The sequence below is a fragment of the Notolepis coatsorum genome (assembly GCF_963971535.1).
Source record: "Notolepis coatsorum genome assembly, chromosome: 4".
Lineage (NCBI taxonomy): Eukaryota > Metazoa > Chordata > Actinopteri > Aulopiformes > Paralepididae > Notolepis > Notolepis coatsorum.
The window spans coordinates 3,929,111-3,944,072 of NC_140168.1; the positions used below are offsets into that span (position 1 = coordinate 3,929,111).

At 50.1% G+C, this 14,962-nt stretch overlaps 1 protein-coding gene across 1 annotated transcript in view; it reads right to left on the reverse strand.

Moving 5' to 3' along the window:
- The window catches only part of LOC311227597 (solute carrier family 35 member C2-like), a gene marked incomplete at its 3' end in the record, with an annotated part of 64,082 nt that overhangs the window by 5,301 nt on the left and 43,819 nt on the right, over positions 1–14,962 (reverse strand). The window contains exons 7-8 of the mRNA XM_084313317.1: positions 13,703–13,786; positions 11,040–11,219 (exon numbers count right to left, since the gene is read on the reverse strand). Of these exons, the coding sequence (XP_084169443.1) occupies positions 11,040–11,219; positions 13,703–13,786 (264 nt within the window). The remainder of the gene's footprint in view (positions 1–11,039; positions 11,220–13,702; positions 13,787–14,962) is intronic.

Sequence of the window (14,962 nt, forward strand, 5' to 3'; positions counted from 1 at the left end):
AGGAGAGCAGAGAGAGATGAGAGGAATAGAGAGAGAAGAAGAGAGAGAGAGGAGAAGGGGAGAGAGAAAAGAAGGGTCAGAGATTCAACAGAGAACAGAAGGTACAACCTTGATGAATGAAGGACCCTCACCACCCCAACAAACAGCCTGTTCAAGCTGCTGCGGTCAGGCAGGCGCCTCCGTATACATGCAGCAAAGAACAGAGAGACTCAGACTCAGCTTCTTCCCCCAGGCCACCAGAACACTGATCCTCTCCACACACAAGCACACATGAACACACAAGCACACATGAACACACACAAACACACATGAACACAACAAGCACACCATGAACACACAAGCACACATGAACACACAAGCACACATGAACACACTGAACACATGAACAACACATGAACACACATGAACACACAAGCACACATGAACACACCGCACACATGAACACACACATGAACACACAAGCACCACAAGCACACATGAACACACAAGCACACATGAACACACATGAACACACAAGCACCACATGAACACACAAGCACACATGAACACACAAGCACACTATGAACACACATGAACACACAAGCACCCATGAACACACAAGCACACATGAACACAAGCACACATGAACACACATGAACACACAAGCACACATGAACACAACAAGCACACATGAACACACAATGAACACACATGAACACACAAGCACACATGAACACACAAGCACACATGAACACACAAGCACACATGAACACACATGAACAACATGAACACACAAGCACACATGAACACACATGAACACCCATGAACACACAAGCACACATGAACACACATGAACACACAAGCACACATGAACACACATGAACACAATGACAACACAAGCCACATGAACACACATGAACACACAAGCACACATGAACACACAGCACACATGAACACACATGAACACACAAGCACACATGAACACACAAGCACACATGAACACACATGAACACACAAGCACACATGAACACACAAGCACACATGAACACACAAGCACACATGACACACAAGCACACAAGCACACACACACACACACAAATGCTATTTCTCATTTTTCTGTAATTTTCTGTATCATCACCATCGTGTATAATAATAAAATTTGGCTATTTTGATGTATGATTAATGATTTGCGCACCGTAATAGACAATAACATAAATCTAATGGGGTTGCGGCACTTGCAGATATACCCTACTCGTAATAGATGGCAACATGCTATTCTTGCGTTTACCATTCGGAGCGTGGCGGCGCTGCAGCCTGCAGGCACAAATCAAACTTCACCCGCCGTTTAAAAAAAATAAATACAGGTATTCAGGATAATGTCGAAAGTTAAACGAAATATCAAAGAAGTAAGCCTTCCTAACCAATTTTGGTTTTACAAAGACCGGCGAAGCAGCCTGCTGCGGGGACTATACTTCTGTGACATGCAGATTTTGAGAATTGGGCAGATCTTCACCATCAGGTGGGTGGCGATAATGTTGCATTTGCCAACTATAATAATTAGATAGTTAGACTCGATGTGTTTGGTCGTGGACTTGTTGTTTCGGTATTGGTTCATCCGTGTGTTTATGTGTAAATAGGACTGTTGTGTGTGAATTTTAGTGTTGGATCAGAGGGGTTAATCTGAGCATGTGTATTTCAGTATGTGCGTCTTCATCATGCATGCAGACACCTGTGTGGCGTGGACTATGTGTGGTTCTGTAACGTTACCCATTACCTATAGCCTATGTCGGCAAGCGTCACAGTAAAGTCCTCCCTGTGAGGCACGCGCAGCGCTGCTGACCCCCCCCCCCCCCCCCCCCCCCCCCGCAGAAAGACAAATAATGAGCTCTCCCAAAGACCATTGGTATGGTTCGCACACCTGCTCACACCCCCCACACACTGCTCACACTACAAAAAAGCTCACATTAAAAACATAACTGTACATTTGTATATTCATTACTGTAACTGAGGGGTACAATTCCCTGACTGTATTGATAAGTATGGTATTATTAAACCACTACCGCTTGTACTTTAACTTCTGGCCATCCAGTACATGATATAGATATGATGAACACTTTCCCACCTGATGAAACGAAGTCCACACAAATGTATAAATCGAATAATTTTATATAGCAAAGGGTATATACAACGTTCACTTAATGACATTTATGATTTGAAATGCACTTGTAAGGCAAATGAGTATTCGTAGGTAAATCAACATTGAATGTCCAATCTCTGGTTACGCAGGGAGCAAGTATACAACCTGGTTCTTTAGGGAACTATAGCGATGGTACTTAAATGATTATAGCTGGATACACTAAAGGGGGGTCCCGCTGGTTGTAAGTCAGTAGGGGGGGGGGGGTTAGGAGAGCCGCTGGCGGTATCCCATCTGGCCGACGATTTCTTGGGAGAATTCAGAGTGCTGAACACGGTGCCCACAGAACCTCGGTCCGCAGATGAATACAGCTGGGCCCTCTGGTGGACGGTAGCTGCCGGTCCACAACGAAGAGACGTGAGGCGACCTCACTCGGGGTAGAGCGCCGTCTCACCTGGACTCCTCTCGGGGGGGGTAGTTCCAACACTCAGCAGTGTTGGCTGTTATCCATGGCATAATCAAAGCACCCAAAGCACGTAGATAATCCAAGCCGTGGAAGGCTCGCCGTCGTCCGGGTAAAGTAATCCAATGTACAGGTCCACTCGTCCTGGCCCGGAGCTCCTCGGATGCAACCACCACACGTGGTCTGCCCAGCCTGGTTAAGACTCCAGATAACGTCAGGAACGATGGGGGTACTGCTCACTTTATAACTCTAACCGAACGATGCACCATACATAATAGACTATTATTAACTTAATAGAAATACGTCCCACTCGACGGTATAGTGCCAAACTATGACAATTCAACTATTAATCCACACGATGTCTCAATGCCTATTCTGAGGCCAAGTAGGCCATACTGCACCACACGTGCGTCGTGGGTGAGGCTTCACGTCTGTTACTAGGTTGGAGGGTAAAGGACTAATGGACTAAAAGAAAGTTCTACTTTACTTGCGCCATATATATATGCGCTGTGAACAAATAGTACCATTCGTATTTCGCCAGACGTATTCCTACGCGGAACCGGGCTTGTAACGACATGTTCGTCGGCACGATTGAACTTGAACCAAGGGGCTTGGCTGCTGGCGCCAGGTTCTCGTCCAATGGTAGAATGAAACTATTATGGGCTGTTAGTAGACTAAAGGGATATTCAGTGTATATTGTACAAGGAATATACAGGGGATATCAAACGATATACAAATACTATTAAATATATATCCATAAATAAATATATATATTCGGTTTAATCTGATCCTTCACAACAGCCGCCCCCTAATTAGTCCCACCTAATTAGCTAAGCAGAGACAGATTAACCGCACTGTCTACCACTCAAGGTCCGCTGTAAGGGTCAGTCAACTCACAAAGTCGTGGGGTCATGGTCGTCATCGATAGTGTCTGGGAGTCTGGGCAGTTCTATTAGCCTCGCCACGGGTCGTGTGTAAGTTCGCCCTTGGACGAGTACTTCAGCTGCTCGGACCTTGCCATCGGCACCGGTGATCACTTTGCTTACGCGGCCAGCCGGCCACATAGCTCTGGGTAGTGACTGGTCGATAATCATGACGACTGTTCCTTCTGTCAAATTGTCTCTCTCTTTTACCCACTTCTGGCGGGTCTGTAGAGACGGTAGGTAGTGGAGTAGAAAGCTGCTCCAAAACTTGTCAGCTGGTACTTGACTGTACCTCCACATTCTTCGGCCGTTCGCTTCTTCAGGCCCGTACATTGTCTGGGGCAGCGCGGGGTCCAGCCGCCCCATCAAGAGTGTGCTGGGGGTGACTGGGTCGACATCTGCTACATCACTGGAGACGTAGCCGAGGGGCCTGGAGTTCAATACTCCCTCGATCTCCGTGAGGACCGTCATTAGGACTTCCTCCGCCACAGTCTGGGCCCCAAGCACGGCGTACAGGGCTGTCTTTATAGAACGTACTTCTCGTTCCCAGGTTCCACCGAAGTGGGGTGCGTTCGGGGGATTAAACTGGAAGTCAATCTGGGATGGAGCGAGGTGGGTCTTAAGTTCTGGGCCCATAGCTTGGAAGCTCTCTCTCAGCTCTCTTTCTCCGCCTTTGAAGTTTGTCCCGTGATCAGACAACAATGTAGACGGTTTTCCTTTCCGTGATGTGAATCTTCGGAAGGCCATAAGGAATGAGTCTGTGCTCATGGTCGGAAGGAGTTCGATATGTATCGCTCTGGTGGTCATGCATTTGAATACAATACCCCACCGCTTCTCGGTTCCTCTTCCTCTCTTTATATACAACGGGCCAAAACAGTCCATGCCTGTGGAGTGGAATGACTTATCGCCGAGTCGGAGGCGACAGGGAGGTAGGTCAGCCATCCGGGGTATGCTGGGCTGCGCGCGCCACTTTCAGCAGTCTAGACAGGTTCGCTGGAAGCGTCGCACCGCTTCTCTTCCTTGAAGTATCCAATAGCGACGTCTGATCTCCGCGAAGACTCTCTCTGCTCCTGCGTGGTGTACATCCTCGTCGTATTTCTTTATGATCAGCTCTGTGACCTTGTGTCGGCTGTTCAAGACTATCGGGTACTTAATGTCATCCGGTAGATCGGGGGCTCTCCGCAGACGACCACCCACTCTGATGAGATTATGGGCGTCGCTCTCGGGTGCCAGGTGGAGCAGTCTGCTGTCTGATGGGACGGGCTTTCCTCCCTGTAGACAGTCTAGCTCATCGGGGAACGAGTCTCTCTGGGCTCGTTGTAGTAGAAGAAGTTCTGCTTCTTCGTAGTCAGCTGCTGAAATGTCGGCAGTGTGCTGAATCTCTGGGTGGTGCCACAGGAGTGTCTTTAGCTGCGCACTCTGTAGGGTAATGCAATCATCTATGTTGGGGTCTGTGGAGGCGACTGTGCTCAGTCCACAGAACATAGGTCTCTTGTTCTCAGCCTCCTCTTTACTTGCTTCCCGTGGGGTGGGCGTAGGCCACTCTTCTTCCGGGAGCTTGAGGAAGTCTGGTCCGTCACTGTAGATGTTGCGACGGGTGAGGTCATCCAGGGACATTCCCCGGGTGATGACGTCAGCTGGGTTGTGTTTGGTGTCCACATACCGCCAGCTCGCTGCTTCTGTTAACTCTTGACTCTGACTCCCACGAAGACCTTGTATCTGCATGAATCAGACTTGATCCATGTGAGTACTGTTGTGGAATCTGACCACAAGATTGTTCTGTGCACCGGAATGGTGAGTTCACGTTGGATTAACGTGGCTAGATGCGCTCCTGCTAGGGCTGCGCAGAGCTCTAGACGCGGGATAGATTGTTGCTTTCGTGGGGCTATTCTTGAGCGAGCCAGGATGAAAGCAGTGTGTATCTCTCCTCCCTTCTCTTGGGCACGCAAGTAGGCCACCGATCCATAGGCTACTTCGGAGGCGTCACTGAAGACGTGTAGATCCATCTTGCATGTCTCTGGCCTCACTGTGGGTGGGAAGTAGCTGCGGCGTATATTGACGCCTGGGAGTGAGCGGAGTTCCGTCTCCCACTCTCTCCATGTGGAGGCAAGGTGTGCGGGTATTGGGTCGTCCCAGCCCTGGTCCTTGTCCCATAGTGCTCGTACAATCATCTTTGCCCTGGTGGTGTAAGGTAGAATACATCCCAACGGGTCATATTGTCTGGCGAGTGTTCTGTACACACTCCGTCTGGTGGTCGGTATCGCCGTCGACCTTCCCTGCTCCGTGGTCAGGGGTTTGTGTCTATAGTGGAGCGAGTCTGTTTTGAAGCGCCAGACTAGTCCTAGTGTCATTTCTTGGGCTTCTCCTGGGATTGTCGCCATCCAGGTCTCGCTGCTGGCAGCCTTGTCCGCGGGGGAGAGGCTGCGCAATACGTGCGGGTCGCTGCTGGCCTGCTGCCGGAGATCAAAGCCGTCTTTGATCAGAGAGGCGCGGAGCAGCGCACAGCGTCGCCAGTCAATCTTCTTTACGTGTCCCGCTGTGATTAGCTTCTCAATCTCAGCGCGGTACACACTCTCTTGAGCGGGGTCTTTGGCTAGGCGCCGCTCTGGGTTCAATAGATACTGCTCCGTGGCGTCTTTCTTTGCGTGAAAGGTGGGCATTCCCTCTCGCCTCAGGAGTGGAGTTGCGTATCTCATCACTCCGCCGACTGTGACTCTCTTTGTCCCTTGCTCGAGTAGGTTGATGGCGTAAATGTCTTCTTTAGAACGAATGTCTTTCTTTTCGTTCTTAAAGGGCATTGTCTCTAGTGTCCATAGCCTCTTGACATGCTGCAGGAGAGTGGTGTCTTCTTCTGTCGCTCTGGAGTGGAGGCAGCTAGTGGCTGCTGTTCGGTTGAGAGATTTAGCGAGGGGGCCTTGTAGTGTCCACCCTAGGCGGGTCTCGACTGCTGCAGGACAGCCTCGGGGTCCTGTATGGACCCGGTCAATTGGGACGATGAGGTCTGCATGGTCGGAGCCTATCAGCAGGGTCGGGGTGGCGCCGTCTATGAGCGGGATAGGCAGTTGACGCAGGTGCACATATTTATCCATCAGCTTGGCGATGGGGTAGGTGTACTGCGATAGTCCTATTTCTTGGCTGGTGAAAGCATTTGTAATCCTATACCGTCGCTCTGGCTGCCCGCTTGCTGCGATAGTGAAGGAGACATTCTCGCCCTTTATCGTCTTTAAATCTCTTCTTATTGTCCGAATCGTCATTTGGTTCTCGCTCCCCCGCAGTCCCAGCTGGGCCGCAGCGGACGCGAGCAGAAGGGTCTTCTCTGACCCGTCATCAAGGACGGCGTAAGTGTCCATGACTTTATCTTGGTAGCTCAATGTCACACGGACTACCTTTAAGAGCACTTGGGCGCCACTGCTGCTGGCGGGGTCAATGTACATGACACTTGCCTTGGTGCTGCTCGATGGTGCAGGTGCAGGCCTTCTTCTGTTACTGTCGTGTAGTACATCTAGATGGGCTCCGTCACACCGACTGCACCTTTTCTTTAGGCGGCATTCGGCTGCCATGTGACTGCGCGCACATCGGTAACAGCGCCTGTTGGACTTTATCCATTGACTCACTTCTTCTGCATTCATCTTTGTGAACAGGTCACATTGTGACAGCCAGTGTTCCTTCTCACAGTAGGGGCACACCATCTTCCACTTCTCTTTTCTCGAGGGGGTACTGTGGCTCTTACTGCTCGGTACTGACTCTGATTGGTGCATGACAGTCACCGATCTTCTTCCATCGTTTATTCTCCTGGGTCCCTCTCTGGAGCTTGGCGTGCTCCGCACGAACGTATCCAGTCGTAAGCTGCTGACTTCTCTCGCCAGGAAGTCGGCTAGATCGAGGAGGGATGGTTCGGGACCGTTAGGATCACGGTGGTCTCTCTGCCGCCTAAAACGCTCTTGTCTTGCGGGTGGCAGCTTCTCTAAAATCCTCTCGACGTTAGAGTTGGCGTATAGCTCGTGCATGCCCTTTTCCCGTTGCGCTCCCAGCATCCCTACCAGGGACTGCACTTTTATCGACAGGTCGTCTAATGAGCGATTGTCTGTTGCTGGGGGTAGGCGATCAATATGCCTTATCTCTTGGATTACGTAATCCCATATACGTCCATATCTCTGGTCCAGCGCTGCTAGAGCCGCGGTGTATGGGGTCGTAGAGGTGGCATAGGCTAGCGCTATATTGTGCGCTCGCGGTACTTTCAGGTGCTTCAGTAATATTGCATACTTGTGGCGTTCATCAGCGACATCCACCATCATCGTCTCTAAGCACATCCGGAGCTCCGTGTACTGTGCTCGATTCTCATAGGTGAAGTCTGGAAACGTCGGCGTGGCAATGTATGACGCCGTGGATGGCTGATACATCGGCGAGCGTTGGGGGAGAGACCTCCTAGGCGAGTCTCCTCTTGTGCCTCTCTGTGGGCTGGTACCGGCAGGGTACCATGGCCCGCTGGTCCAGGTGCTATTCCTCGGGGCTGGTCGTGCGTCGTGCTCACCCGTGAATAGAGTCGGGGGTCTGTAGCGCAGCGCCGCGGGGGTATAGCCTGGGCTGTACTGGACCTCCTGGTCCGGTGGAGTACTGTGCTGTCGTCGGGCTTGGTTCTCCTCCTCTCCCTCTTCTTCTTCTATCAGGTCCTCTAGATCCTGTAGTCGTTTATTTAGCTTCTCCGCAGTGTATGCCGCTCCTTCCTTGTAGCTGGGTCTCACTTGGACCGGTCTGGGAAGGGGGTCTGCGGGGGGTATAGGCTTGGTCTGTTGGTCAAGTTCAGGGTCGCTTGCTCGGTTAGGAGACGCTGCCCTTGACTGTTGTCTCGACGAGTTCCTTGAACCCCTGGCGGAGGGAGAGGGTGTTGCCTTGAGGATCAGCTGCTCCATTAGTTGCGCTTGTAGCTTGTCGCGCTCGGCTTCGTGCTTGGTGAGATCTGCTTCTCTTTGGGCACCGGCAGCGGCGCGCTGGGCGTCGGCCCGGTATCTTGCCATATTCTCTTCCGTCTGAAGGTGTCTCATCTCCAGGCGTATGCGCTCTTCTTCGCTCCGTTGCTGCGCTTGGAGTTGTTCGCGCTCGATAAGCATCTGTGCTTGGAGTCGATCGCGTTCACCCTGAAGTCGATCGCGTTCAGTAGCGGCTGTCAGGCTGACGAGGAACGCCTGTGATAGCATCCTCTCCGCTTCGCTGGGGGAAGACGGTTGTAGAGGTGAGCCGCTCCTGGGTGAGCCGCTCCTGGCTGTACTCGTTGGGGAGTCCTGGAGCTCTATTTCCTCGGCGCTCTCCTCCTCTTCTTCCGTGCAGAGTTCTCTCTCTGTAGGGTTGTCTTCCTCCCGGGGCTGGTCGGGGACTACTTCTTCGGTATTGGCGGGGGGTAAAGGCATGTCAGCTCCCTCCTGGTCCCCACCGTGAGCTTGGTCAGTTACATTAGAACCCACTAGGGCCTCTGTGGTCGGGGAAACCTGGTCGTTAAGGTCAGACATAATTTTACTTTCTACTTTTACCGCGTTTACCGTTTGTCGAAGGCTAGGTAGTTGACTGACAGCGTAATCCTCTAAGTACTGAGGTGGCTGTCGTCTGCGCTGCGGGCGTTCTACGTTAGGAGGACCGTTTCGTGGAGTGTTCATCATAGGCCATTTCAATATTAATAACACTATATTAATATTACACTAGTTACCCTCCGGCTCGAAGGACCAATTGTAACTGAGGGGTACAATTCCCTGACTGTATTGATAAGTATGGTATTATTAAACCACTACCGCTTGTACTTTAACTTCTGGCCATCCAGTACATGATATAGATATGATGAACACTTTCCCACCTGATGAAACGAAGTCCACACAAATGTATAAATCGAATATTTTATATAGCAAAGGGTATATACAACGTTCACTTAATGACATTTATGATTTGAAATGCACTTGTAAGGCAAATGAGTATTCGTAGGTAAATCAACATTGAATGTCCAATCTCTGGTTACGCAGGGAGCAAGTATACAACCTGGTTCTTTAGGGAACTATAGCGATGGTACTTAAATGATTATAGCTGGATACACTAAAGGGGGGTCCCGCTGGTTGTAAGTCAGTAGGGGGGGGGGGTTAGGAGAGCCGCTGGCGGTATCCCATCTGGCCGACGATTTCTTGGGAGAATTCAGAGTGCTGAACACGGTGCCCACAGAACCTCGGTCCGCAGATGAATACAGCTGGGCCCTCTGGTGGACGGTAGCTGCCGGTCCACAACGAAGAGACGTGAGGCGACCTCACTCGGGGTAGAGCGCCGTCTCACCTGGACTCCTCTCGGGGGGGGTAGTTCCAACACTCAGCAGTGTTGGCTGTTATCCATGGCATAATCAAAGCACCCAAAGCACGTAGATAATCCAAGCCGTGGAAGGCTCGCCGTCGTCCGGGTAAAGTAATCCAATGTACAGGTCCACTCGTCCTGGCCCGGAGCTCCTCGGATGCAACCACCACACGTGGTCTGCCCAGCCTGGTTAAGACTCCAGATAACGTCAGGAACGATGGGGGTACTGCTCACTTTATAACTCTAACCGAACGATGCACCATACATAATAGACTATTATTAACTTAATAGAAATACGTCCCACTCGACGGTATAGTGCCAAACTATGACAATTCAACTATTAATCCACACGATGTCTCAATGCCTATTCTGAGGCCAAGTAGGCCATACTGCACCACACGTGCGTCGTGGGTGAGGCTTCACGTCTGTTACTAGGTTGGAGGGTAAAGGACTAATGGACTAAAAGAAAGTTCTACTTTACTTGCGCCATATATATATGCGCTGTGAACAAATAGTACCATTCGTATTTCGCCAGACGTATTCCTACGCGGAACCGGGCTTGTAACGACATGTTCGTCGGCACGATTGAACTTGAACCAAGGGGCTTGGCTGCTGGCGCCAGGTTCTCGTCCAATGGTAGAATGAAACTATTATGGGCTGTTAGTAGACTAAAGGGATATTCAGTGTATATTGTACAAGGAATATACAGGGGATATCAAACGATATACAAATACTATTAAATATATATCCATAAATAAATATATATATTCGGTTTAATCTGATCCTTCACAACAATTACATTTATTTCTTAAGCTTAGCATTGTATTGTATTTTATTCTTATAACTTTTTATCACGTAACATTTTGTTATTCTATTCTATTTTATTATTTGTATTTTTGCACAATCGAGGTGGGCATGGCCACCTTAATTTCACTACTAATGTCTCGTGTATGTATGTGACAAATAAATCTCTTGAATCAAAAAAGGGTTATATCAAGGCCTACTCCATTTGATGTGTATTTGTTTTTTTTCCAATGCAAATAAAGCCCAGACAGACAAGGGGGGGGGGGGGGGGAGAGAGAGAGAGAGAGAGAGAGAGAGAGAGAGAGAGAGAGAGACAGACAGACAGACAGACAGACAGACAGACAGACAGACAGACAGACAGACAGACAGACAGACAGACAGACAGACAGACAGACAGACAGACAGACAGACAGACAGACCTTAAAGATCCCTGCGATGGAGAGCGTGAGGCTGGAGGTGCGTGAGACCAGGAGGAACTCCGAGAAGCCCAGTCCGAAGGCCAGCGCCCCGCCGGCGCTGAGCGTGAGGAGGGCGTACAGCAGAGGGGGGAGCTCCGTGACGCGGAACAGCTTCTCGGAGGTACCGATCCTCAGTCCTGTGTGGCCCAAACACCAGCCGAGGAATAGAAGAAACGTGAGAGAAATAAACAGTAAACACTAGGGATATAGTTCGAAATTGTCTTTTTTTTTTTTTTACGGATATCCGATATACCGATATTGTCCAACTCTTAATTTCCGATACCGATATCAACCGATACCGATATATGCAGGGTCCTGTCCCGTCCCATCCCCCCCAAAAAACTGAATAATTTCAGGTCATTAACATTACATATCTCTTGTCGTGGAATTAACATAACATTATGCATACTTTTCACAATAAATAAAATAAGAATTTGTTATTACTCGTTTGCCTGGGTAAATAAAGGTTTAAAGAAAATATATATATATATATATTATTTTTAAACCAATACGGATCATTTCCGATATTACATTTTAATGCCAATATCGGACATCCCTAGTAAACACAAGGTGCAGGCGAGGGCCTCTGGTGTGAGAGAGGAGGAGAGAGAGGAGAAGAAGGAGAGAGAAGGAGGAGAGAAGAAGGAGAGAGAGGAGAAGGAGAGAGAGAGAAGGAGGAGATAGAGAAGAAGGAGAGAGAGGAGAAGGAGAGAGAGAAGAAGGAGAGAGAAGGAGGAGAGAAGAAGGAGAGAGAGAAGAAGGAGAAAGAGGAGAAGGAGAGAGAGAAGGAGAGAGAAGGAGGAGATAGAGAAGAAGGAGAAGAGAGAGAGAGAGAGAGAGAGAGAAGAAGGAGAGAGAGAGGAGAAGGAGAGAGAGAAGAAGGAGAGAGAGAAGAAGGAGAGAGAGGAGAAGGAGAGAGAGAAGGAGGAGAGAGAGAAGGAGGAGAGAGAAGAAAGAGAGAGAGAAGAAGGAGAGAGAGGAGAAGGAGAGAGAGAAGGAGGAGAGAGAGAAGGAGAGAGAGAAGAAGGAGAGAGAGAAGGAGAAAGAGGAGAAGGAGAGAGAGAAGGAGGAGAGAGAGAAGGAGGAGAGAGAGAAGGAGAGAGAAGAAGGAGAGAGAGAAGGAGGAGAGAGAGGAGAAGGAGAGAGAAGGAGGAGATAGAGAAGAAGGAGAGAGAGAAGAAGGAGAGAGAGGAGAAGGAGAGAGAGAAGGAGGAGAGAGAGGAGAAGGAGAGAGAGAGAAGGAGGAGAGAGAGAAGAAGGAGAGAGAAGAAGGAGAAAGAGGAGAAGGAGAGAGAGAGAAGGAGGAGAGAGAGAAGGAGGAGAGAGAGAAGGAGGAGAGAGAAGAAGGAGAGAGAGAAGAAGGAGAGAGAGAAGGAGAGAGAGAAGGAGGAGAGAGAGAAGGAGGAGAGAGAGAAGAAGGAGAGAGAGAGAAGGAGGAGAGAGAAGGAGGAGAGAGAAGAAGGAGAGAGAGAAGGAGGAGAGAGAGGAGAAGGAGAGAGAGGAGGAGATAGAGAAGAAGGAGAGAAGAAGGAGAGAGAGAAGGAGGAGAGAGAGAAGGAGGAGAGAGAGAAGGAGGAGAGAGAAGCAGGAGAGAGAGGAGAAGGAGAGAGAGAAGGAGGAGAGAGAGAAGAAGGAGAGAGAGAAGAAGGAGAGAGAGAAGGAGAGAGATAAGGAGGAGAGAGAGAGAAGGAGGAGAGAGAGAAGAAGGAGAGAGAGAAGAAGGAGAAAGAGGAGGAGAGAGAGAAGGAGGAGAGAGAGAAGGAGGAGAGAGAGAAGGAGGAGAGAGAGAAGGAGGAGAGAGAAGAAGGAGAGAGAGAAGGAGGAGAGAGAGAAGGAGAGAGAGAAGGAGGAGAGAGAGAAGGAGGAGAGAGAAGGAGGAGATAGAGAAGAAGGAGAGAGAGAAGAAGGAGAGAGAGGAGAAGGAGAGAGAGAGAAGGAGGAGAGAGAGAAGAAGGAGAGAGAAGAAGGAGAAAGAGGAGAAGGAGAGAGAGAGAAGGAGGAGAGAGAGAAGGAGGAGAGAGAGAAGGAGGAGAGAGAAGAAGGAGAGAGAGAAGAAGGAGAGAGAGAAGGAGGAGAGAGAGAAGGAGAGAGAGAAGGAGGAGAGAGAGAAGGAGGAGAGAGAGAAGAAGGAGAGAGAGAGAAGGAGGAGAGAGAAGGAGGAGAGAGAAGAAGGAGAGAGAGAAGGAGGAGAGAGAGGAGAAGGAGAGAGAGGAGGAGATAGAGAAGAAGGAGAGAGAGAAGGAGGAGAGAGAGAAGGAGGAGAGAGAGAAGGAGGAGAGAGAAGCAGGAGAGAGAGGAGAAGGAGAGAGAGAAGGAGGAGAGAGAGAAGAAGGAGAGAGAGAAGAAGGAGAGAGAGAAGGAGAGAGATAAGGAGGAGAGAGAGGAGGAGAGAGAGAGAAGGAGGAGAGAGAGAAGAAGGAGAGAGAGAAGAAGGAGAAAGAGGAGGAGAGAGAGAAGGAGGAGAGAGAGAAGGAGGAGAGAGAAGGAGGAGAGAGAGAAGGAGGAGAGAGAAGAAGGAGAAAGAGGAGAAGGAGAGAGAGAAGGAGGAGAGAGAGAAGGAGGAGAGAGAGAAGGAGGAGAGAGAAGAAGGAGAGAGAGAGAAGAAGCAAAGGCGTCTCACCTTCGTTGTACAGGAAGAGGGGGAACAAGCCCATGAACATGAGGGGCTGCAGGTGGAACATGGTGTCTATGGGGTTCTGCAGGCCTGCAGGGGACAGAGGTCAGAGGTCAACATGAGGGGCTGCAGGTGGAACATGGTGTCTATGGGGTTCTGCAGGCCTGCAGGGGACAGAGGTCAGAGGTCAACATGAGGGGCTGCAGGTGGAACATGGTATCTATGGGGTTCTGCAGGCCTGCAGGGGACAGAGGTCAGAGGTCAACATGAGGGGCTGCAGGTGGAACATGGTGTCTATGGGGTTCTGCAGGCCTGCAGGGGACAGAGGTCAGGGGTCAACATGAGGGGCTGCAGGTGGAACATGGTGTCTATGGGGTTCTGCAGGCCTGCAGGGGACAGAGGTCAGAGGTCAACATGAGGGGCTGCAGGTGGAACATGGTGTCTATGGGGTTCTGCAGGCCTGCAGGGGACAGAGGTCAGAGGTCAACATGAGGGGCTGCAGGTGGAACATGGTGTCTATGGGGTTCTGCAGGCCTGCAGGGGACAGAGGTCAGAGGTCAACATGAGGGGCTGCAGGTGGAACATGGTGTCTATGGGGTTCTGCAGGCCTGCAGGGGACAGAGGTCAGAGGTCAACATGAGTGGCTGCAGGTGGAACATGGTGTCTATGGGGTTCTGCAGGCCTGCAGGGGACAGAGGTCAGAGGTCAACATGAGGGGCTGCAGGTGGAACATGGTGTCTATGGGGTTCTGCAGGCCTGCAGGGGACAGAGGTCAGGGGTCAACATGAGGGGCTGCAGGTGGAACATGGTATCTATGGGGTTCTGCAGGCCTGCAGGGGACAGAGGTCAGAGGTGAGAGGTAGAAAAAAGAGATGAGATGAGATGTAGAAAAAAGACCCTGAATGCATCATTTCCTTGGGTATTTTAAAGGGGAACTACACTAAATTAATACATGTTATTTATCTGGTCTAAGACAGTCCAGAAATGTATTAGGGATCCGGGCAAAACTCACAAAATTACCGTTGGATAGTCACTGTTAACCCACCCTGTTAACGTATGGTTTTGTTTTGACTAAATAGTGAACGTGAGATATTCCAACAAGTGAGCTAGCTGGCTGCTGTCGTAGCTAACAGTTAACGCTAGTGATTGATTGATTGATTGATTGATTGAACATTTTATTAACAGATTGCAGAATGAGACTTAAGTCCAATGCACACGGCGGGCGATTTTTGCCAGGCGACCGATTTTTCAAGCCAGGCCACCGAC